Source organism: Cheilinus undulatus, linkage group 1, assembly GCF_018320785.1.
Source record: "Cheilinus undulatus linkage group 1, ASM1832078v1, whole genome shotgun sequence".
Classification (NCBI taxonomy): Eukaryota; Metazoa; Chordata; class Actinopteri; order Labriformes; family Labridae; genus Cheilinus; species Cheilinus undulatus.
In genome coordinates this window covers 39,495,911-39,519,153 of record NC_054865.1, presented here as the reverse complement: position 1 = coordinate 39,519,153, position 23,243 = coordinate 39,495,911, and the positions used below count along the sequence as shown (strand labels likewise).

Below are 23,243 nucleotides of genomic sequence, written 5' to 3'. Positions count from 1 at the left end.
CAAATTAAGTTGTCATCTATGACGCTTAAGTGGTCATTTTGTTTTCTGATTTAGCTACCTGGAGTGTGATCATTTTTAGAAGAGGTACCAGCTGCCACTGTTGAATCTTGTTTTGTAGACTAAGGCCTTATACGTTGTTTGAGAGCAGCCCTGTGCATGTGTGCATTAATGTAATAACCGCCTTCCTGGTTCCCAATCTTGTAAACGTTGCTTGGAAAAGCTAGCGTAGCACTTTCTCTGTTCTGCTGCTCCAAAAACATGTTTGGACTGCGTCTGTGGTTCCCGCTGTTAAAGTCCCAGTAGAAGGAATGTGTCTAAATGGCAAATGCTTTTGAGAACGTGAGAGTGTATCAAAGAGGGGTGGAGGAACATTAACTGTAAGTGTTCACAGATGTTAGTGAAAGTTAATCAGCTCTGTTCTTGTGACTGGAAAAATCTTTTCCTACTAGTATTACCAAATGTTTTTTCCTTTTTGTCAGAGAATTTCCCTATTTACTTTCGTGTTTGTGGCCTTGAACAATGCAGCCTCTTAGGATGAGAAAAGTCCCCAAGAAATCAGGCTTCAACATTACTTTCTCCATGTGTGCACAACAGAATTTCCTATTTCTACTTGTCTCTTTGGGATGGTAGCCTGTGTTACTGCTTCTAGCTGTGGACTGTGGTAGTTGTTCCCCTCAGTGATGAAGCGTTACAGTAGCTTTACCTTCCATGAGGGTCATCAGATGGTATGCTGCCACTGAAAATAATTGCTGGGTGTGTCTTTGTGGAGCAGCTGCTTTTGTCCAGTAGCTGTGGGTCTCCAGTAAGCCTGGCAGGCGGGCAGGCATGTGGTGACCTTGGCAAGGCCATGTTGAATTGAAATGTAAACCAACTATTTCATAATAACTGTGGTTTTGCCAAGTCACACCCTCTTTCCCCTCTCTTCTCCATTCTGGTTGATTGGTCTGGAGACAGACAAACGTAAACACACTGCTCATTGGGCCCTCCTTTCCTGAGGGACAGCTGGGTAATAACAAAAGTCAGCCCCTCTACAAAAAACGGCTCCCACATACATGCACGCTGTATAGCATGTCAGCAAGTATTTTTTTCTAGCAGAGGTTTATTTAGACATATGGCATCAAAGGTTTTCTTTGAAGGCCATGAGTGTGTATTAATGAGAAGATTGTTTCATCACCGAAAATTGAACAATTTATGCTTTATCGTCATTTGGTGGAATGGTCTAAACAGACAGCAGGGTGGATACTACTTAAAAAATGGTGTGATGGAAGTAATTATTAGTTCATTGACTGAAAAAAAACTGTTTCAGCTTTCCTACCGCTCTTATCGAAACATTGGAGGAAACATTAGTTTGAGAGAAAAAAGATGGGAGTGCTTTGGATGTTAAATCAACAAAGGTGCTGAGTAAATAAAGTTTGTGTATGAGTAAATGAATGAGTATGTAAGTCCACAATTTCTTTATGACTACAAGATATTAAATTAACTCTTCTACCCGCCTCTTCTCTCTCTTTCCCTACAGAGAAACCAGGTCCAGAGAGGAAGCGCATTAAAAAGGAGCCCACCAACACCCGGAAGGCGGGCTTGCCGTTTGGAATGGGGATGCCAGGGATCCGGGCTGGGTACCCCCTCTCTGAGCGGCAGCAGGTGGCCTTGCTCATGCAAATGACAGCTGAGGAGTCCGTCAACAGTCCAGGTGCGTGATTATCATTGAGGCCACGTCCTCTGTGGACAGGCGGCAGACAAGGGACGAGTGATGGGATAGAGCTTCATGTGTAGACTGTGTAGGAGATGAGACATGGAGCTGATTACTGTTGTTATTTATTTTCTTTAGGGTTTTTGTCATATTTCACTCATACTCTGACTGAATGTGGTGTTAAGCTTTTATTTGTTTATACCACATTGATTCTCATTATATATGAAGTTATTTAAAACTGTCCGTCAGAAAGTTGTTGTTCTGTCAAGGGATCAGTAGAAGTCCCTGTTTTGTTGACCTACAGTAGTGGAATTATTTTCATGTGACCACAAAGGAAATGAAACAAACTCTCCTGTTGGTATTGCGTTATTCTGAAAGCAATGGTGCAATCTAAGCATCTGATCCAAATCAAAACAGACATCTAAATTCAAACAGCCTGCAAGCATTTAGCTGTGGTTTATTTATTTGTTATTTTGTCTGCTTTTAGATTATTATTTCTAAAATTTACTTCCTCTTTGTGTCCTCTTTAGGGAGACATTTACTTTTCATAGACAGAGTATGGCTTTAAATGTATTACGTGGCTAAAATAATATGGTTGGGGAAGCTTTGTTTAGTTCAAAAGACATTTGAGTTGGAATGAGGTTGCTGAGGACCAATACATATAAACTTGTATTAATACATTAATTCCTTTGTTGCATGCCTGCAGGCATGAACTTAGATTAAGTGAATGTGTTTCAAATATCATTTGGGACAATAGCATTGCAAACTCAATAATGTAAATGTGATTAAGGCTTGAGTTTAATCTTGTAAATGTGATGAAATGAGCTCAAGTGAAGTAGGTCCATCTCACTGCAGTTTATTGTATAGTAAGACTGCCCTCTACTGGCTGTAAGCATGTTGAAGGAAACACTGTAGTAGAAAAAATGAAAACACACTTGAAGTCAGACCTAATAATGTGTGCCAAAACCAACATTTCTAGTGTTTGAGTAACATTTTTGTCTCACCTACAGACACAACACCAAAGCATCAGTCACAGTCCAGTCTGGGTCAGAAGGGAACGCCAAACTCTGCATCTAAAACCAAAGACAAAGTGAATAAACGGAACGAGAGGGGGGAGACTCGGCTGCACAGAGCAGCAGCCATTTTTACCTTACGCTTTTATTTTGAAATTTCCCCACATGCTTGGTAGCTCATCAGCGAGGGAGCTGATGTGAATGTAAAAGACTTTGCAGGTGAGAAGCTCTATTTATTCATAGTCCTTACTCTGTGCTTAGAGAAATATTCTGAATGTTTATTCAGATGTTGCACCTTTCATACAATGTGTTGTTCTTCCTCTGTTTTAGGCTGGACTGCATTGCATGAGGCGTGCAACAGGGGGTACTATGATGTGGCCAAGCAGCTGCTGGCAGCCGGAGCAGAGGTCAACACCAAGGGTCTGGATGATGACACCCCACTACATGATGCATCCAACAATGGACATTTCAAGGTAAATTAAAAAAAAAGAAATGTTGTTAGTAAAGCAGGTCGGTGGAAGAGCTTATGTGTATTTCTTACATTATTATTCTATTTTCTATCTCGTGCATTTTATTGTAGAAAGCTGTTTTATGTTTTTTTTTATAGTGTTACTTCCTGCTTTAAAATGAATACCATTTAATATCTGATTTGTTTCAGGTGGTTAAGTTACTTTTACGGTATGGAGGGGACCCGCGGCAAAGCAACAGGAGAGGTGAAACGCCGTTAAAGGTGGCCAACTCGCCAACTATGTTAAATCTACTGCTGGGGAAAGGCACTTACACCTCAAGTGAAGAAAGTTCATCGGGTATGTTTTGTTACATCCTCTACAAACCTAATAAGATAATAGCTATAAATTATGCAAAGTCCAAATGTAAATGCAAGTGTAATAATTGTTCTTCTCTTTCCAACAGAATCCTCAGAAGAGGAGGATGCCCCCTCGTTTGCCCCCTCCAGCTCTGTCGATGGCAATAACACAGACTCAGAGTTTGAGAAGGGCCTGAAGTCGAAAGGGAAAAATGCAGACCCTCCTAAGTCGGCCGTCACACCTGTCAAAGACGAATACGAGTTTGATGAGGATGACGAGGAGGAACGTGTCCCTCCTGTGGACGACAAACACTTGTTGAAAAAAGACTTCCGCAAGGACTCAATCAGCAAGGCCAACAGCTTCATCTCCATACCCAAGATGGAGGTCAAAACCTATTCCAAAAGCAACTCGCTCACACCAAAGAAAACTGTCAGGCGGATCATCTCTGACAGTAACAGTTCAGATGAGGATGATAGGACGTTGTGTTTCACACCAGCGCCTACGCCGAGGCAACAAGCCCAACAAACAAATACCAAGACAAGAGACTCTGGCAGCATGAGCTCAAAGCAGCAGAAAGACAAAAATAAAGTAAAAAAGAAGCGGAAGAAAGAGAGTAAAAACAACGTCAGTAAAGAAGTCAGGTTTGGCAAAGTCAATGACAAATTCTGTACGTCTGACTCTGACTGTGGAGATATGGAGAGTGAGGATGATAAGGGCTCTAATAGTATAAAGGACTCTTCTGCAACGGGCCTGAAGGAATCCCCTGGCTTTAATGCATCCTCCTCTTCATCCCATGGCAACTTGAACTCTCAAAAACAAGTACCGTCATTAGCAGAACAGCATCCAAAGCAGTGGAGGACAGATGGCTGGAAGACTGTGTCGTCGCCTACGTGGTCGGATGTCAGTTCTCTCTCAGATTCAGTCAGAACAAGACTATCCAGCGAATCGGATTATTCTTCTGCTGACTCAAGTGTAGAGTCGATAAAACAAGTTAAGAGGAAAGCGCAGGAGAACAAAAAGAAGAATAACAATGTGCACAGTAACACTGTAGACAAGAAAAACTCTGATCTGTACAAAAACTCCACTGCAGACAGTTCAATCTCCAAAACTGATGGAGACGGCAAAGTGCTGAAAAAGCATAAAGTGAAGCACAAGCACAAAAATAAAGAAAAGGACAAAGCTCCCAGTCTAGTGCTTAATCAAGACATGAATGAGAAATTTGTCAAAAGCTATTCTTTTGATTTTGATGATTCAAGGCAGAAGTCGCTAATTGTTGAGTCAGAATCAGCAGCTGAGAGTAAAGTCAAGTTATCAAAACATGAAAAAGACCATTCAAAAAAGGAGGATAGGCTTTTGAAAAACAAGTCTGAGGATAAGGAGTGGTCATCTGGAAAAGACCCCCACAGAACAGCAAAGGAGGAGAAAAACAAGAAAGTAAAAGACTCCACCAAGGACAAGACAAATAAAGAGGAGCGGGAGAAGCCTGTAAAATCTGACAAGGATAGAAATGCAAAGGAGAAAGAGAAACCGAAAGAGGAAAAACAAAAGGCTCACAAAGAGGAGAAAAAGAAAAAGTCCAAGGAGAAGTCATCCTCAAAGGCAGACAGGAAAAGTGAGCTGAAAGAGGAAAAGCATCTAAAGGTAGATAAGGAGAAAAACACCAAGGAGGAGAAGGAGAAATGCAAGAAAGACAAAGCACCGAAGGAAGAGTCTGAGTATGAAGGCTATGACGTCAACAACCGGTTCCTGAACTTGGAGGACACAAAGCTGAGTGCCTCAGATGACCATCATGACAGATGGGGCTCTGAGATGTCCTCCGACTCCTCCCTCTATGGAGATGAGAGCTGGGACGCTCCTGTCAAAGAGTACAAGGAATACAAAGCCAACAACGCTGTTAAGCTAATTGTTGAGACTGTTAAGGAAGAGACAAGGAGAAAAGAAAACAAAGTAAAGGACAAGAAATCAGACCACAATGAGAAAAGATCAGATAAAGAGGCCACTTCCAAGAAAAAAGAAAAAGACTCTTCAGAAAAGACAAATGAAAAGAAAAAAGACTGGTCAGAAAAACAAAAGCTAAACTCTAGTCACTCCGTTGAAAAAGAGAAGAAGCGGAAAGAGTCCACAGAAACAGTAAAAGACAAAAAGGACAAAGAATCCCTGGACATCAGTCGAGAACGTAAGGACTCCTATGATTTCATGAAGGAAAGAAAGGACATAAAAATCAAGCAGGAGTCTGTAAGAGATGAATATAGCAATGATACCTTCTTCAAAGACATCGATGCAGTCAGTAAATCTTGTGATATCAGAGAAAGAAACCATTCTGGAAAGGAGAAGGAAAAGAAGGGAGAGGGATTGGAAAAGCGAGAAAAGACGAAAGCTGACAAGCACAAAGACAAAACAAAAGACAGAGGAGCTGATCTGGAGAAGGATAAGAGCGAGAAAAGCGCCACAGAAAAAACTGTCAAAGAAAAAGATGCAGACCGGGTCACCAAAGACAAAAAGGAGGGAGCTAAAGACAAACACAAAGAGTTTCACGGCAAAGACAAAGATCGAAAGATGTCCTCAGAACAAACCAAGGACAAGAAAGAAAAGACCTCTCAAGACAAACATGCTGATAGGGAGAAGGATTTCTTAGAGGTGAAAAAGGAGGAGAGAAAACCTGAGAAAAGAGAGAAAACCTGGTACAAGATAGCAGACATATTCACTGATGAAAGTGATGACGATGAGGACAGCTATAATGGTGGTATTTCACTGTCAGACTCCGTCAGAAAAGACTCAACACCTGATCAGGACGAGTTAGATCACTTCCCTTCAGAGAAAATTAGGAAATCTTCTGCAGACGCTAAACACAATACAGAAAAAGCAAAAGACAAAGACCATAAAGACAAGAAAAAAGAAAAGGCCACATTTGACACTGGTAAAGAAAGGAAGGGCTCTCTAGAGAAACACAACAAAGACAAGAAAGATTCAGTAGACGCAAAACATAAGGAAAGAAAAGACAGAATGTCAGTGGACTCAAACCAAGACAAGAAAAATAAGCAGAAACTGTTGGACAAAAGGGACACAAGTGAGGAAAAGACAAAAAGCAAATATAAAGACAAGCTGGACCACTCTAAGGAAAGGAAACCTTCAAAAGGCAGCGGTGAGAATGAGAAGTCCCTGCTAGAAAAACTAGAGGAGGAAGCTATGAATGACTACAAGGACGATTCAAATGATAAGAACAGTGAAATCTCCTCAGACAGTTTCACTGACAGAGGTCACGAACCAGTCCTCACCGCTTATTATGACTCCATCAGCCTGACTGACGTGTCTGAGGATAGGAGGGACTCCCTGTCCATATCTACACCTCAGGACAAGTTCAGAGAGAAAGAGCGGCATCGACACTCCTCCTCATCTTCGTCTAAGAAAAGCCACGACAAGGAGAAAGAAAAGGTCAAGAAAGACAAAGGAGACAAACGTGACAAGACCGAAGAGATCAGAGAGTCGTACAACCGAAGAGAGAGTCTACCTTTTGAGAAAGAGCCCATGCCTTTAGAGGCAGACCCATACACTTTTCCGTATGGAGGTAAGGGGGATGGTGAAGATGACTTTGATAAAACTTTGGAGTTTGAAAAAGAGATGTCCAAAAAGGATAAAGACAAAACATCAGGAGTCATCAGCGACAGAATGAAAGACAAAAAGAAAAAGGAGAAACATAAGGAGAAAATAAAGGAGGAGAAGAATAAATACATGGATGGTTTTGGCTCTTTTAAACACTCCAAAGAGGATGTGAAGTCAGGGTTGAAAGACAGTCCTCAGGTCACTGTTCTAAAGGACAGATGCAAAGAAGACAGTCCTAAATTTGAGATTAAAAAGGACAGAAATCGAGACACGCTGGACAAAGATAACAGATTAGACCACAGTAAATCTAAGGTGAAGGACGAAAATGAAAAGATCTCTCAGTCCAAAGACCCAGTGCGGAAAGATAACCGTCCACGGGAAAAACTGTTGGTGGATGGCGATTATCAAATGACAAGCTTTGGTCAGATGTTGAGTCTAAAAGATCAGGAAATTGAAGAGCGCCACAAGAGACATAAAGAGAGGATGAAGCAGATGGAGAAGCTGAGACCCAAGACAGGGGACCCCAAACTCAAAGACAAAGCCAAGTCCACTGACGAAGTGCGTAAAAACCGCAATGAGCTGTCGGCAAAGAAGTCCAACAGTCTGGAGTCGGGTCTGAAGGAGAAGAAGCTGAAAGATGTAGGTCTTCCAGCACAGATGATGTCTCCAAACAGGAAGTTCCAGCCCACTGACAGTCAGAACTCAAAGGACTGGCTCGCTGGCCACCAAATGAAGGAGAACCTCCCGGCGTCTCCCAGGCCAGATCAGAACAGGCCTACTGGTGTCCCCACACCAACATCTGTCATCTCGTGCCCCAGCTTTGAGGAGGTAATGCAGACACCACGTACCCCATCGTGCAGTGCAGAGGACTACGCTGACATCATGCTGGATGGACTTGACTGTCAGAACTCATCAGCCATGACTATGTCAATGAATGCCTGCTCCCCATCCTTCTTTGAAAGGTATTTAATCATGCAAACAATCTGGTTTAAGTTTTTTCCTCTTTGAATGTGAAACATTTTCTGATTCTTGTCTTTTTTCTGTTTTCCACCCAGCAGGTACTCCAACTCCCAGAGTTTCCAGGAGGGCACCTGCCCAACTCCTGCAAAGAACCTTCAGCTGCCACTTGTCAGCCGATCTGCATCATCTGATGTCCGCAGGCCCTTAGAGGATGAATTCAAGGCTGAGGCTGATAAGTTCCTCCGACAGCAAAGTGATCCAGGAGCTGAATATGATCCCACATCTTCCTCTCAAACTCTAGAGGACAAATCAGCGACAGTGGATAGGCTGGAGTGTCTGTCGTCTCCGTATTTTTCCCCAATAAGGATGTTGTCCCCACGACGGGAGCCAGCCCATCACATTCCAGATGTGGCAGCACCGACTCTCTCTGGCTCAGAAGGTAACGAACATCCTTCTGAAAGTGTGTACAACAGTTACCTACCAAAGCCCTCCACACCAGTGCACAGGCCAGATCCACAGGAGCCCTGCTTCGACATTGCTGCACCGCCAACCCCAGCTCCTGCTGCTCTGCCGCCTCTGGACATCGATGACATCTCCGAGCCTCACCACAGTGAGCCTAACCTAGTCCTCTCAGATCTTCCTTCGGTCACTGAAGAACAGGAGCAGGAAGAGGAAGATGAAGAAGAGGAGGACGATGAAGAAGAAGCTGATATGGGGGACATGGGTGACATCAGTGAAAGAGCTGATGGTGAGCACTGTGCGGTGGAGGAGCCAGAGCAAACAAGAGATCCATGCTCTTTTTCCCCACAGGAGGTTGAGGACCCTCTGAGAAAGAGCTGGCCTGCAGAGTCTCCAGAGCGACAGGATCCAGAGGTCCACCAGATGTCTGACACGCACTCAGAGCCCAACCATGGAGAGAACTGTTATGATCACAGCATGGGGTGGAACACTGACATGGACCTTAAATCTCCTCACAGGACGTATGGGGAAATCGAGGCTGCTGTTTCTAAAATAACCAGCCCGTACTCGCACTCAGACAGTGACATGCAACACCTGTCAGGCCACCCCAACGTTACATCACCTTATGCCACCTGGAATAGTTGGCATAAGGAGGATCCAGAGGAGTATGAAGAGCAGAAGGATGCTGTGGCAGACATCCCCTCTCCAGAGAGGCCCGATGGAGCAATAGATGAGGAGCCAAACTATCTAAACACCTCCTCATCCTCCAATAGGCTGGAGTCTTTCTTTCAAGACTGCAACAAGCCCAGCATAGAAGAAAGCCATCAAATGGATGGTGAGTCAGGGTGTGAGGAACCAGACAGCAGGCAGACTCCGCATGCTTTCAATGCTACGACTGAAAGCCACATGACTCCAGCTGGGGGGCCTGAGCCTGTGGTGCCGTGGGCGGACCCATTCTCAGCTGATGCTGATGAACTGGATGACCTGGGGCCTTTCTCCCTGCCTGATCTGCCTCTACCGGACAAGTCAGAGGAAGCTGACCCTCAAGACCCAGAACTAGCTGAGCACAACAAGGCTGTGACGTGTCATATAAGACATGCAATCACAGAAAGAGATGACTTGGATATCATGGAGGTGGACTTACCAAGCATGGAAAAGAGTCCGTGCCCTGCAGGAGATTTAATTTTAGGAGAATCAACGGGTCAGGACTTAGTGGTACCATCACCACATCCCAACTTCCAGCAGGAGATGGACCCAGAGCCTCAAAGCACACCTGTCAGCAGCTCTTTGTGTCTCCCACAGCAACAGAGCAGCATGTTGGAAAGAAAAGGACCTTATGGAGAACCTGAGGAGCTGGATTCAAGTTTATTGTATCCATCTGTGAAATCAGATGTAAGTCAGCAACATCATACACAGATCCAGCCACTCACAGAGTCCTCTCCGTTTACCTTGGACCCAATGTCTGCTGTCAAGTCTGAGGTGAGGCAAGAGGAGATGTCGGAGCCTGTATCTGAGCCTGCCTCATGTAGTCCTCTTCCTCAGCTTCCTGTCCCAGTCACCCTGCCCAGCACGATGGAACAGCCAGACACTCAAGAGACAACACAGAAGCCAACACCTCCTCCTCTGACGACTGTTTCCCCCACCGCAGAGGTCCCCAAAAAGGTGGATGAAATCCCTCAAAGGATGACACGCAATCGCGCCAAGAACAATCCCTCCGCTGCTGTCCCTCCTACCTCCTGCATTTTGACCTCATCTGCCGCCACCACCTCTGTAACCACCAGTCCAGCAGTGAGCATTAATCCGATCCCTACAAGAACACCAACACCCACCTCAGCCTCGTCTCTGTCAGCTCCAAAGAAAGACAAAGAAGCTGTGCTTAGTATCTCCACGAATTTAACCCCAGCAGTGTCTGTCCACACTTCAGTGACGCCTCCATCAGTGGTCATCAGCAAGACGACGAAAGGTCGTCCGCTCCCCATAGACGATGATGAGTCACATACCCAGCACCCACGAAAGAGGAAATTCCCACGCTCTGCTGGGCAGCAGGTCCAGGTCCAGCTGGTAAACACAGCCATGCAGCAGACCAGAGAGATGATCCAGCAAACGCTGGCTGTTGTTGTCAATGCAATCAAGCTGGATGATATCGAGCCCTACCACAGCGACCGATCCAACCCTTACTTTGAGTACCTGCAGATCAGGAAGAAGATCGAGGAGAAGAGGAAGATCCTGTGCTACATCACCCCACAGGCCCCACAGTGTTATGCTGAATATGTGACCTACACAGGCTCCTACCTGCTGGATGGCAAACCTCTCAGCAAGCTTCACATACCTGTTGTAAGTCATGTTGGCTTTACCATTTTATACAAAGTTGCCCAGTGTCTTCAGATTATCTATAACGTTTGATTGTAGTTATGAAGTCATGGCTGTTTCAGACATGTATTTGTCACGTTAGCGTCCAACAGAAGAAGTATAAACTGAGTTTGTTTTCAACACTCATAGATGTTTGTAACTCTGTGCTCTGTTTGTTTTTTCATCAGATTGCTCCACCTCCATCGCTCTCAGAGCCTCTGAAGGAGCTCTTTAGACAACAGGAGGCAGTGAGAGGGAAGCTCAGGTTGCAGCACAGCATAGAGCGGGTAAGATACAAACTCTCATAGAGCTTCCCCATCCCTGCTCTTACACATTAACACAAATGCACTTAATGCCATGAGCACTTCTTTGAAGAAAGATCAAAGCATGTCCTTAATAGAATTTCAAGTGAAATCTGCATACCCCCTACTCCTGAACCAAAGTGAATAGCAGACACAAATCTATTTCATCTTACTTCCCAATTAAGTGAGGACCATTTCTGTGAGACATGTGAAGCTGCTTTGCTGATCAAGACCCATTTCTATTTACCTTGCCAACAAGCCTGCAGGTCGGGCTGACTTCCAGTTTTACATCTGACATTAAATCTTACCCTTTTTTTTGCTTAATGTTCACAGGAGAAGCTTATTGTTTCCTGCGAGCAGGAGGTTTTAAGGGTTCACTGCAGAGCTGCGAGGACTATAGCCAATCAGGCTGTGCCATTCAGCGCCTGCACCATGCTGTTGGACTCTGAAGTCTACAACATGCCATCAGAGAGCCAGGTAAGGAACATAAAAATGTATCAGTCATTCTATTTAAAGCCTATTTTATAAGAGGTCAATTATGAGTTGACTCTTAACTTAATCTTCACTTTTTCTTTTCAGGGGGATGAGAATAAATCAGTAAGAGATCGCTTTAACGCTCGTCAGTTCATTTCCTGGATCCAGGATGTGGACGATAAATATGACCGCATGAAGGTAGATATCACCTCCCTGCCTTTTGTTTTAAAACCTTCTGCTAAAGAAAGTAACACCAAGGCTATGGCAGTTTTAATTTTTCATTAGTTCTAATTTCTTTTTTTTTTTTTTCAGTTTGTTTTCTTGCTTTGTTTTCATTGATTTTTATTGCTGGTTCATTTTTTTTAATTTCAATTTTATCTAGCAAAATGTTTATTTTAAGTTCTGTGTTTATTAGTGTCAGTGTAAGTTTTTTTTTTCTTTACATGGGTCATTTATCAGGGACGTGACCCAAAAGGGCCTGAAAAAGTAAAAATCTTTCAATTTTTAAAAAAGTGTGTCCAAATAGGCTATTGTTTAATTTTGATTTATTTAAATCTGATATTTCAAAACAACCTAAGACTTAAAATAACCACTGTGTTAAGTCTTGACTTATCAAATTAGGCTACTTTATGCTACCTGGGCTTGGGTGGTTCTACATCTTTCAGGGTTCTACAGATCCTGAAAAAGTCTTAAATTGCACTATTTAAATTTAAGGCCATAAAAAGTCTTAATAAGTTCCATTTTTACTAGTGACAGGTCTGAAATTTCAGGAGGCACTTTGCCTTAGATGTACCTGTATTTTGTACCTACATGTATTCAATTTTAATCACTTGTTTTTAGTGTATGTTTGATTTGTACGATATCAATATACATATATTGAAAGAAAAAAGACAATAAAAATGCCAGAAATCATCAAATTTGGGTGTTTATGACCAAAAAATATCTTTGGTCAACATTTCATCAACAGTAAATTAAACCAGATAATTCAGCTCTGCCCAGTGTATCGAGGTATTTTTGACCATTTGCCACACAAAAAACAGTTTCAATTTTTCCCTGCGCAGGTCTTAAAAGGGCCTTAAAAAGGTCTTGAATTCTGGTTCTCAAAAGTGTGTAGGAACCCTGATATTTACTGAAATGGTAGGAATTAAAGTGAATCAGTCATTGGAGGTATGTTAATAAAACATGACATGCACGCATGTGTGCACAAGCTTGATGTCTCTCCTGCATAAGTCAGTGTCTAAGGTGCCCAAGTTCTTAAAAAGAACTAAAGAAAACTGTTAACAACATAACAAATGTCTAAAACTATAATCATGCTGCCATTAAAACAGATTTATTCTCATCTTCTTTTCAGACATGTCTTTCAGATCGCCACGCACCTGAAACACGTGCAAAGGATGGAGTGGCAGCTGAAGGTCCAGGAGCTGGACCCAGCAGGAAAGATGGTTTTTAGGCTTTTGGCTTTTTTGACAGGAATGGTCGATGTCAACGACGACTTTGTCCTGCTGCCTGCATGACACACCTGTGCTCACTGAGGGAGACAAAACTTCATCTGAATCACTTCTTCTCAAAGAGACTTCGTCAAACAGAACGAATGGAAAGGGCTAGCAAGTTTGAAAGAGGACTTTAAGACAGAAATTTATATTCTATAGAAAAGAGTAAAGATGAAAAACTTGCTCTGGATTCCCTTCCGTGAAGAAGGAAACTTGTTTTTACTGGGGAAAAAGAAAAAACACAACTTGCACTTTCATCCTCAAAGTTTTTACACTTTTGTTTGATTAGAGTTTGAGAAGCAGAAAAAAGTTTTTTTGCTTTGAGGCTCTGACGCCGGGACAAAACTCCTCCGTGCTCAGTTGGGAGACAGAGATATATTTTCTGAGTTCGTTTTTTGGTCCCCGCTTCAATAGACCCACCGCCATCCCCCCTGGGAGGAGGTCTCAGAGAAGAGCTATCCCATCAGCGTGGTGCCTGTCCTGTGGGAGGACTGAGGAGAAGCCTCCCCTGTTGACCCAAGGCTCCTGGTGGGCCAAGAGAACTAGTCCAGCGCTGACCCAGAGGAAGTCTACAGAGTTACGGTGAAACAATGTGGATCCTCCTCTACAGTCGGGACAGATGGACCAGGGAGCGAGAACCAGCTGCTGGTAGTTTGGTTGATAAGATCGTACACCCAGAGGACGCCCTCTCTGTTCACGCTGCACCGGGCCTCGCTAGCTTGGGGCCGGTCGGAACGCAGCAGAGGGTTGGTGATGTGTGCACACGTCAGGGCCCAGCGCCTGAGAGGAAGAGACTGACCCTTCAGCCTCTCAGCCTGGCTAAACAGAAGACAGCAGGCGCAGATCTCTGAGGACAGACCGGAGTGTTCCTCAGCCGTCCTGCTCGCTCCAACAAAAACACATCAGACCGCCATGGACTGCAAAAACACCACAGGACAACCAGAAGAAACAAACATAACGAATGTTGAGATTCAAATAGACTATTGAGAAAACCGTGGTTCTGCAGGAGGAGAGAAATATTGTTTTTGTCTATTTCTTTACTTGGGCATTTCATTGTTTTTTGAGGAAGTGACTTGAAACACTACAGAGCCAATATTAGTTTAATGGAAAAAAACAACAGAAAATTGAAAAAAAGTTGTATTCCGTAAATTATGTACAGTTTTTATATTCGTTAACCAATGTATTCTTGCTGCCTTCTAGATAATTTATTTTGCCACACATTACTGCACAGTTGTAAATAACCTATGTACTGTAATATCACTCAGTTAAGTGTAAAGAAAAAACATAAAAGAAATAAAAATTATCTTTTTATGTACAGTTCACTTTTGGGCAGCACTTTCCCCCCCTCATATCCATGGGCCAAAATGTGTACACGAATTTGTCAGTATTTGAAAGACTCCAGTGCACACTTCTCTGATCCCATCTTTGATTCAGTCCAGGGTTAGGAAAGTCACCTGGACGTGGATCAGGACTCATAAATAGCTGACAGAGATCACTTCTGGATCAAAGTGGCCTCCCACAGGCCAGACACCATATAGTCCCTCAGATGTAGCAGAATAGTTGTTGAGGATTTATTTAAAGAATAGACAGAGGATTATTATTCATTGCTTTACTATACAATTATATCTAAAAAAAAAATTCGAACCAAGAAAATGCCTTTTTCAGTGAAATAAAATGTACTCATTGTTGGGCAAAGTCACATAGATATATATGGGTGGGATGAAAGTTAGATGTCATTCATAAGCAAAACCATTTTAGTTTTTTCAATCTTTGTCTTGTTTTTTTAATTCCCAAAAATCAGACTGAAACTATTTCTTATCATCATCGTCGAACATCCAACAGGACACGGGTCAACAGCACTTCATGACTTGTTCTCTTCTCCCAGTTTGTCTGCTTTTCTTTTTTAAGGACTGAAGAGTTGTACCACAGCTGAAAAGGTTCATTCCATGACGACTTTTAACTTTGTCTGTCTGCCCTTTGTCCAATGTTGGAGAGCAGCTTATTTTCGATGTGCCGTTCCAGTTTTACCCACTAGATGGTGCCAGAGTGTCAGAAAACCCCAGAAACCTAATTGGCTTTTCACGAGACCTGTTGCCTTTTACTAGATGGGCGTTTTTAAATGTATTTAAATTTTATCACAGACTATGGGGAGAAAATTTCCCTCATCTGATCTGTGAAGACATTCACACATTAGCTCCAGTCTCATCCGTCTTTTAAATTACCTACAGGCGATTGGCTAGTGTTGTCAGGGATTTTAAAAGTAACTTACTTCCTCATTTTCTCTCTTGTACGGTGGCTTTTTTTCCACCATTGTGTTCTTGTGTCAAGCCCAAGCAGACCGTTACGAGACTTAAACATTCTCAGAATGAACCAAAAAGTTTGACAGACGTTCAAAGAAACAGGGGAAAGAAATAGCTTAATGCAGAACAGATTGGGTTTTTGTTTTTTAATCATCCTTAATTCAATCCTCCATCTCAATCTGTGATGGCTGTATTGATTTTTTTCTCTTTTTTAAAGTGAGTCCTGGTTTTGAAAAGCTTTCCCCACCTTCCACATAGGCTGCCTGTCTTTGTGTGAGAGCTGCTCATGTATCCTGATGGCAATACAAAATTAAAACTTTACACACTGTTAAGTCAGCTTAGCTGTGTTTGGTATGTCTGGTCAAGTGCAATGGTTGTTGCTATTACACTGTGCAGACAAGGTGGCTAGAGAGACAATACACACACAAATACCCAGAATATTTCTTATTTTACGCCCCGTTTGTTATGTTTTTATTTGTTTTCTTACACCATATTTTAGGGGAAGAGGTTTTAAGGGTGTTTTGTTCACAGAATCCTTGTTTGTGTGTTTTTTAGCTCCGTGTATGTCGTTTTTGAATGTTGTTGTGTTAATCTTAGGGGTTCATTTAGTTTCCTGTATAGAGCATAAACACCAGTGGCATGTCAATCACGTTGCTTATCGAGCAGAATGTATACCGTTACTATGCCCTGACCGACCACACCCTCTCACTATTGTTTACAAAACATCAAGTGTGTGTTTTTTCCGTGTTATGTCACCTTTTTTTAACGGTTTAATCCCTGCCTTTGTTTTTACTTGTGTAATCAGTCGTTTATTTGAACCACAAAGGCTTGAAATGGTGATGGTTGACACAGCTGACAGGCGATTTCTCTCCCCCGCATACTGCGGTACACCGCTGCACAGAGCAATAGACAAACACATCCATCCGCTTTGATTCTCCAGCGTGAATCTAAATAGCTAACAACAGAGTGATTTCTGGTTTGAATTGAAGACAGACACAAACACATCAATCCTCAGATGCACAGTAGAGCACTTGGCCGTGGTGATACAGATGCTAGCCTGACGCCACCTCAGTCAGCAACATATTACCTCTACTCTCCTCACATTCACTCATAATGTTTATTTTAGATTTGTATTGTGTTGTTTTTTTCTTACTGGACATAAATATACATAATGGCTATTTTTTCATTCTATAGAATCACGATTTCAAGCCTTTTTTTCTAGTTTTTTTTTTATTAAAACCCAGACTGTAGCTATTTCTTTGTTCCTTTTTTAGAATGGAAAATGACTAATACAAAGCATGGAGAACTACTCTTTAAATGACGAGAAATAACCTATTTATTATCTTTTTGTTTGTTTTTTTCTGACACCTGTGGTATGTTTTTGAGTTGAAGTTGGTCTCCGCTGTGTAAATTTTCCTCCTTGTAATGCGTGAAAGAGACATACTGTACATAGCTCTGTAAATAAAACCTCCCAGGACGTTTTGCACCCTCCTCTTTGTACTAGTCTGAAAAATTGCGTAGAATGTGGGGTTCTAACAGCAAACGAGCTGTGTGCGCTTGCTGCAGGTGATTATGATGTAACAATGTAACATTTTTTTATTTGTACAATGTAGTTTATTTGTGTACATATTGTTGGAGCAGCTACGAGGGGAGGGAGGGGAAGGGGATTATATGATGGGGGGAGGGGTTGTTGATGCTATTGTCAGTGCTGTAACAGAAATCCAGTACTTTCACCTCTAGCTGTTGTTGATTTCCTGCAAAAAAAGAGAAAGACAAAAAAATAAAAATGCGAGAAACTGAAAATGAGGATGGATGGGAAAAAAAGACTAAAACTGAAAAGTAAAAATTCTAAATTGTTATTTTCTACAGTTGCATGTACAGAGAGCGCGAGAACTGCTGTTGTTCCTCAGAGATTATGTTCGTTAATAAAATTTTGAAATATTACTTCTGGTCCTCGGGCTCTTGATTTTGTGTTTGCATGATCTGTTTTGTTCTATAAGAGGACAGGTTTGTCAAAACTTTCAATACTTCGATACTTCATCACCAAGCAAGGCCGCTCATAAGGGGGATTAAGGGCAGAGCTTTCTGGGACCCAGCCAAACTGGGGGCCCATGGAGGTTCAGCAAAATCATGATCCATTGTAAAGTTGGGCTACTTAATTTTTTAACCTGAATAATAGCCACTCTTATCAAAGAAACAAAAATTTGATTTCTTTTCTTTATGCTGTAGCACAATATTGTTATTGTTTTCTTTTTCTATGTAAACCCCTTTAAGCAGAATGACCTTTCTGTTAGTGATGTTAGCAATGTGGATAGGCACATTGAACCAAATAATTAGGAAAGTAATGTCAGACTTAAAAGCTTGGGATTAATGTGCCCAAATGCATAAAGTAGAAGAAACATGGACAACTTTTTTTGGAGAAGAATAGAAAAAAAATGTGTTAAAAAAAGGGTGAATAGTGGTAAAATTGTCAAAAATGGGTTAAAGACACAAAAGGGAAAAAAGTGGCAAAAATGGTTAAAAAGCGGTATAAAAAATGGGGTAAGGAGGAAAAAAGTGGCAATAAAGCAGCAGAAATGGGTTTAAAGTTGCAGAAATGGGGAAAAAGAGGTCAAAATGTGGTGTAAATGGACATTTAGTGGCAAAATATGGACGAAAAGTGACACAAATTGGCATAAATGAGCAAAAAGTTGGTGAAAACAGCAATAATGGACAACAAGTGGTAAAAAATGGCAAAAGGTGGTATGAATAGGAAAAAGATGACAAAAGATATTGCAGAAATTGGCAAAAATTTCAAATAAGAGCAAAAATTGGTTAGAGAAATTGGCAGAAAAAGGGCAAAACAAGATTAAAGTTGCAATAATAAGTGGCAAAGCTTGGTTAAAGGCGGCATAAATGGGAAAATTGGTTTAAAAAAGTGACAACAATGGGCAAAAATGGATGATGAGCAGCAAACAATGGATAAAAAATGGAAAAAGGTGGCAAAAAGAGTGACAGAAGTGGCAAAAATGAACGAAAGCAGCAAAAATGGGTTTAAAGTGGCCTGAACTTATATGCACACATGCATTGATATCAATATATCACAACTGGGGAGCGTCCATTCTCTGGGTTTTTCAGGGGTCCGGCCAGTTCTGTGGGCAGGCCTTCCACCACGTGTAAAAAGAACGATACAGTCTCCATTATTTAAATGGTTGATACTACTGAATAGTGCCAGAGATTGAAAAAAGTTACATCTTGAGAGGAATGAATCCATCTACATAAAATTATTAACCCCCTATGAAAATTTCATTTGTTCCCAAATACCAGGGGAGGCTGAAAAGTTCATAGGTTGACCAAGAAGGAGTTAAACCACAGCATAAAATGGGCATGAATTAAATTCAACCTTTCCTAATACTAACTGCATTGTTTCCTTCCGGATAAAGCCACATTGAATAAGTAATTCAGGACTTTGAAAAGCATTACCAGAGATATTTCATGAAAATGGATCAAATTTGGCACTGTGGTGTTACTAAATATCTGCAGAAAACGGTTTGGCCCCCGAGGACATTCATGCTGAAGTGGTTGCTACATTAGGTGATGATGCTCCAGCTTCATCCACAGTGAAAAAGTGAGCAGCTGAATTCAAGAGGGGTAAGCAGAGCCTTGAAGATGACCCAAGGTCTGGATGTCCTGCCACAGCCACCACCCAAGAAAACATCGACCGTGTTCACCACATGGTGCTGGTTGACAGATGCTTAACTATTAATCAGACTGCTAATCCTGTAGGCATCTCCGAGAATATTCTGCACCACAAACTTGGCATGGCAAAGGTTTCTGCTCATTTTGAGCCAGAGACCAAACAGCAGTCCATGCAGTAGAAACACCTGTCTTCTCCCCCTCCAAAGAAGGTCAAGATGGTGTCATTGGCAGGGAGGGAGATGCCCTCCGTCTTCTGGGATGCAAAGGGCAGTGTGTTCATTGACTACATTCAGAAAGGCCAAACTATCAGTGGAGAATATTATGCTAATTTGCTGAGGCAGCTGCAAAAGGCAATCAATTCAAAATGGCCTGGAAAACTGACAAAGGGGTCTTGTTTCACCAGGACAATCCTCCTGCACACAAGTCTGTGGTTGCAACGGCTGCTGTGTGGGACTGTGGCTTTGAACTGGTTGATCACCCTCCATATTCTCCTGATTTGGCACCCACTATTTTCTGTTCCCCAACATGATAAAACTCCTGGCTGGGAAGCACTATGCCGGACCGGTGATGAGCATCAGGATGAGAGCTTCTGTACCACAGGAATCCAAGTATACAACACAGATGGAAGAAATGTGTGGACCGCAGGGGAGACTACGTTGAAAAATTAACATCATTTGGTCAAATTCAGCCATTGCATCATCGTCAGCCTATACACTTTTCACCAAACATTGGCTTATGTTTGGAGAAAGAAGGGAGAGGTGTACCCAAAGAACATCGTCCCCACAGTAAAACATGTCTGTGGGAGAATTATGCTGTGGGGGTCCTTCAGTACATCTGGAACAGGGAAACGTAATGGCAGAAGAAATCATGAAGAAAGAAAGAAATGAGACGATTTTGAAAGAAAACCTCACTTTGTCGCTTTGTCGTCACTCTGTCTTCAAACATGACAACAACCCAAAACATCCGTCACTCCTGGTGAAGATCTAACTCCAGAAGACCAAAGTGAATGTGATTGACTGGCCTGCACAAAGCCCTGGCTTGAACCCCTCTGAAAATCTGTGGGGTGAACTGAAGACCAAGGTCCATGCCAGGAGACCATCAAATCTGGAGGAGCTTGAGAAATTGGCCAGAGAAGAATGGGCTGGGATTCTTCAGAAGATGTGGCCTAGACTTGTAGAAACTTCAACAACCGACTGCAGGCTGTTATCCAGCAAAAAGGAGACACAACTGACTGTTGGCATTAGGGGGGCTAATAATTAAGACCCTGGTAGTTTTTGGTTTTTGTACAGTAACTTTGTTTCTGTGTGCAAAGTAAAATAATAAAAGCATTCAAAATCAAACTAGGATGTTTGGAAAGGCTGTGTTAAAATGTTTTGCTCTGTTTAATAGCACTCAGGGAATACTGGGGAGAAACTGAAATTTTCATTAAGGGGTGTAATAATTAATCGCCCTGACTATAATCATGGTGCAGTTCATCAATTTTTCCTAGTATCAGACTTTAAAAATGTAGTATAACGAAAACCTTTGCCTCTTTTATACACCTCAAATAAATCCACACATAAGAAGTAGGCCACTTTTAAAAACTGTCTGAATATTGAATGAGCACTTGAAAACAGTATTTCATCAATATTTCGACCAGAGAGATCATTGATTTGCCTTGAGTTGTGGGGTTCTATTGACACCAGAATGGGGAAACGCTGATAGAGTCTGAATTTTCAACGAGAGGCAGACGTGTTTCATAATCATCAGGATGTTTGAAATACCTTCTCTGGCAGACAGCCGGCTTGGTGCATTTAGTTATATCCTGGAAAAGTTAAGTCATTTGGATTGAATGTCTCCAACCAATATCAAAATTTTCACATGATTATATTTCAAACCACAAAGAAAAGTATTTGTCCGCTACATCTTTGCTATGACTTGATCTCAGTGATGGCTGCTTGGATAAGGTTAAGTTCTAAGGAGTTCTTATAATTCCACCAGGTCTTTTTATATCTTTACAGTAATCAACATTATGTAGTGCTTTCTCACTGAGGCAGAAAAACCAGTCCGTGTTTGTCATGAGTCATCACTTGCTCATGCTGTCATTCTCACCCATCTGCTCCATGTGACTGCTGCCATTTACTCTTGGCAGCACAAGTGTTGACTCTGAGTGAAACCCGAGTCATAGTGTGGCCTGTCTGAGTCAGATGAAACACAGGTCACCTGTTGGGCCAGAAAAAGCACCGACACATCCTGAGTTGAACCGATCCCAGTTGAAGCATTGATCCCACCATAAACATAGAGTGTCAAATGACACAAGCGTAGACCCCGGTATAAGATACGCTTCATCCGGTCTGGATCAAAGAAGACTGAAGGAGAGTGGAAAAGAATGAACTTGTTCTACTGCAACATTACAGAGTATGATGTTAAGCATGAAATGCTGCTATAAATATAACCAGGAAAAAATTATTTTTATTGTTTCAAGCTTAAAGCCGCTGTGACATTGTTTTAGCTGTTTATGAAACAGGCTGGCATTAATACGAAGGCTTCTGTAAGAGCAAGATTGATTATTTATTTACAGTTGTGTTAAATGGCTGAAAATACTGCTGGGGGGTAGATGTCAGAACCAGTGAGTACCAGCGTACAGCATATTTTACATAGATCTTGATGAGTGAAACATTTTCTACATAATTATTTAAAACGACATGTAGCTGCAGGATAAAAAAAGGAGATAAGAGGTCTAGGTTTGTCCACAGGGAGTGAAAAGATCAAATCACACCAAAAGTCCTTCATGGAAATAAAACTTACTCATTTTTTTTTTACATTTATTTGGCAGAGGTGGAAAAAAAAACTAATGATATTTTCTCAAAATACTGTAATAGTGTAGTATTTTTGAGTACTTGTACTTTTTGAGTACATTTTAAAATCAGTACTTTTACTTCTACTTGTATTTTAACCAGAGTAACTGTACTTTTACTTGAGTACTCTTGTACTTTCCCACCTGTGTTGACTACACAGTAACGCATAACAAGAGAATGACTTCACATCACATCCTAAAACAACTGTTGGATACGACAAAAAAATCTTAGTGTTAATATTTCAGGATTATCAACATTTTGGAGTTGACTTTTACTCACAACAAGAAATGGTCTCCAGTGTTGGAGTTATTTGACAGTATTGATCCACCAGTTTTAGTCAAACTCTGAAAAAAGTTAATGAATCCAAGTTCTGCCCAATGCAGGGGGATTTGAGTACATTTTAACCAGAGTAACTGTACTTTTATCTGTGTACAATAGTCCTGTGATATTGGGGTGTTCAGATGAACTACGGTCCAAAAAAAGGGGCTTAAGCCAACAGAGTCCCTTGTTCCTGGTCCGCCCATCTGAGAGCATGAAATTTGAAAGTCTGTTCAGAATCTGCACTCACTGTGACATCACATTAAATCATTACACATAATAATACCCACCCTCCCACCTGGCATCTCCACCCACAGCCATGAAAGCACACAGCTGAACTTGAGACACGCGGCTGAAAAGAGGGGCAGGGTCTGAAGGAGCTCAATTGCATTTAAAGAGACACACCATAATAAACCGTTCAGGAAAGGCTTGTTAGAGCTTGTTTACACAGGGTCATTTTGACCAAAACACTACACAGACATTTTATTATAACCACAGGGGACTGTGTTAAATGTTGGGAAACGGGGTATGATATGACCCCTTCAGGCTTTGAATGTTGATTTAATAATTAAGTTTTGGAGCAATAAAGGTTATATTAAATATGTGCACAAGGCTTGGAATTAATTTCAAGTGGATCAAATCAGACTGGGGCAATAATTAAAGGTGCATTCCACTGACTGTACACAAAAGAATACTCAGTGGGATAAGGAAAACCTGATGCGATATGTTGTCGAAGTGCATTATGGGCAATGAAGGATCTTGTTTCTGAGCTTTGAGCTTTAACCATATTTTAGCTTTCCAGTAATAAGGTAATGACTGCATCTGTTAATGCTGCCTGGATTTTCTGACTAAACATGCGACACACTATCCATAATTAACAATTACTTGTGTTCAATAAGATGCGAGTTCAACTATGCTAATCCCTGACATTAAAAGTTCATATTCTAGCTAGCATACAGCTGAAAAA

At 41.7% G+C, this 23,243-nt stretch overlaps 1 protein-coding gene across 1 annotated transcript in view; it reads left to right on the top strand.

Annotated features, from left to right (window-relative positions):
• ankrd11 (ankyrin repeat domain 11) overlaps positions 1–17,087 on the top strand; it is a 156,470-nt gene extending 139,383 nt beyond the window's left edge. Inside the window, 10 exon segments of the mRNA XM_041792500.1 lie at positions 1,517–1,690; positions 2,701–2,922; positions 3,034–3,176; positions 3,362–3,509; positions 3,616–8,071; positions 8,165–10,862; positions 11,066–11,164; positions 11,513–11,656; positions 11,759–11,851; positions 12,982–17,087. Coding sequence (XP_041648434.1) covers positions 1,517–1,690; positions 2,701–2,922; positions 3,034–3,176; positions 3,362–3,509; positions 3,616–8,071; positions 8,165–10,862; positions 11,066–11,164; positions 11,513–11,656; positions 11,759–11,851; positions 12,982–13,167 — 8,363 coding nt within the window. The 3' untranslated portion in view covers positions 13,168–17,087.
• Positions 17,088–23,243: the final 6,156 nt, after the last annotated feature.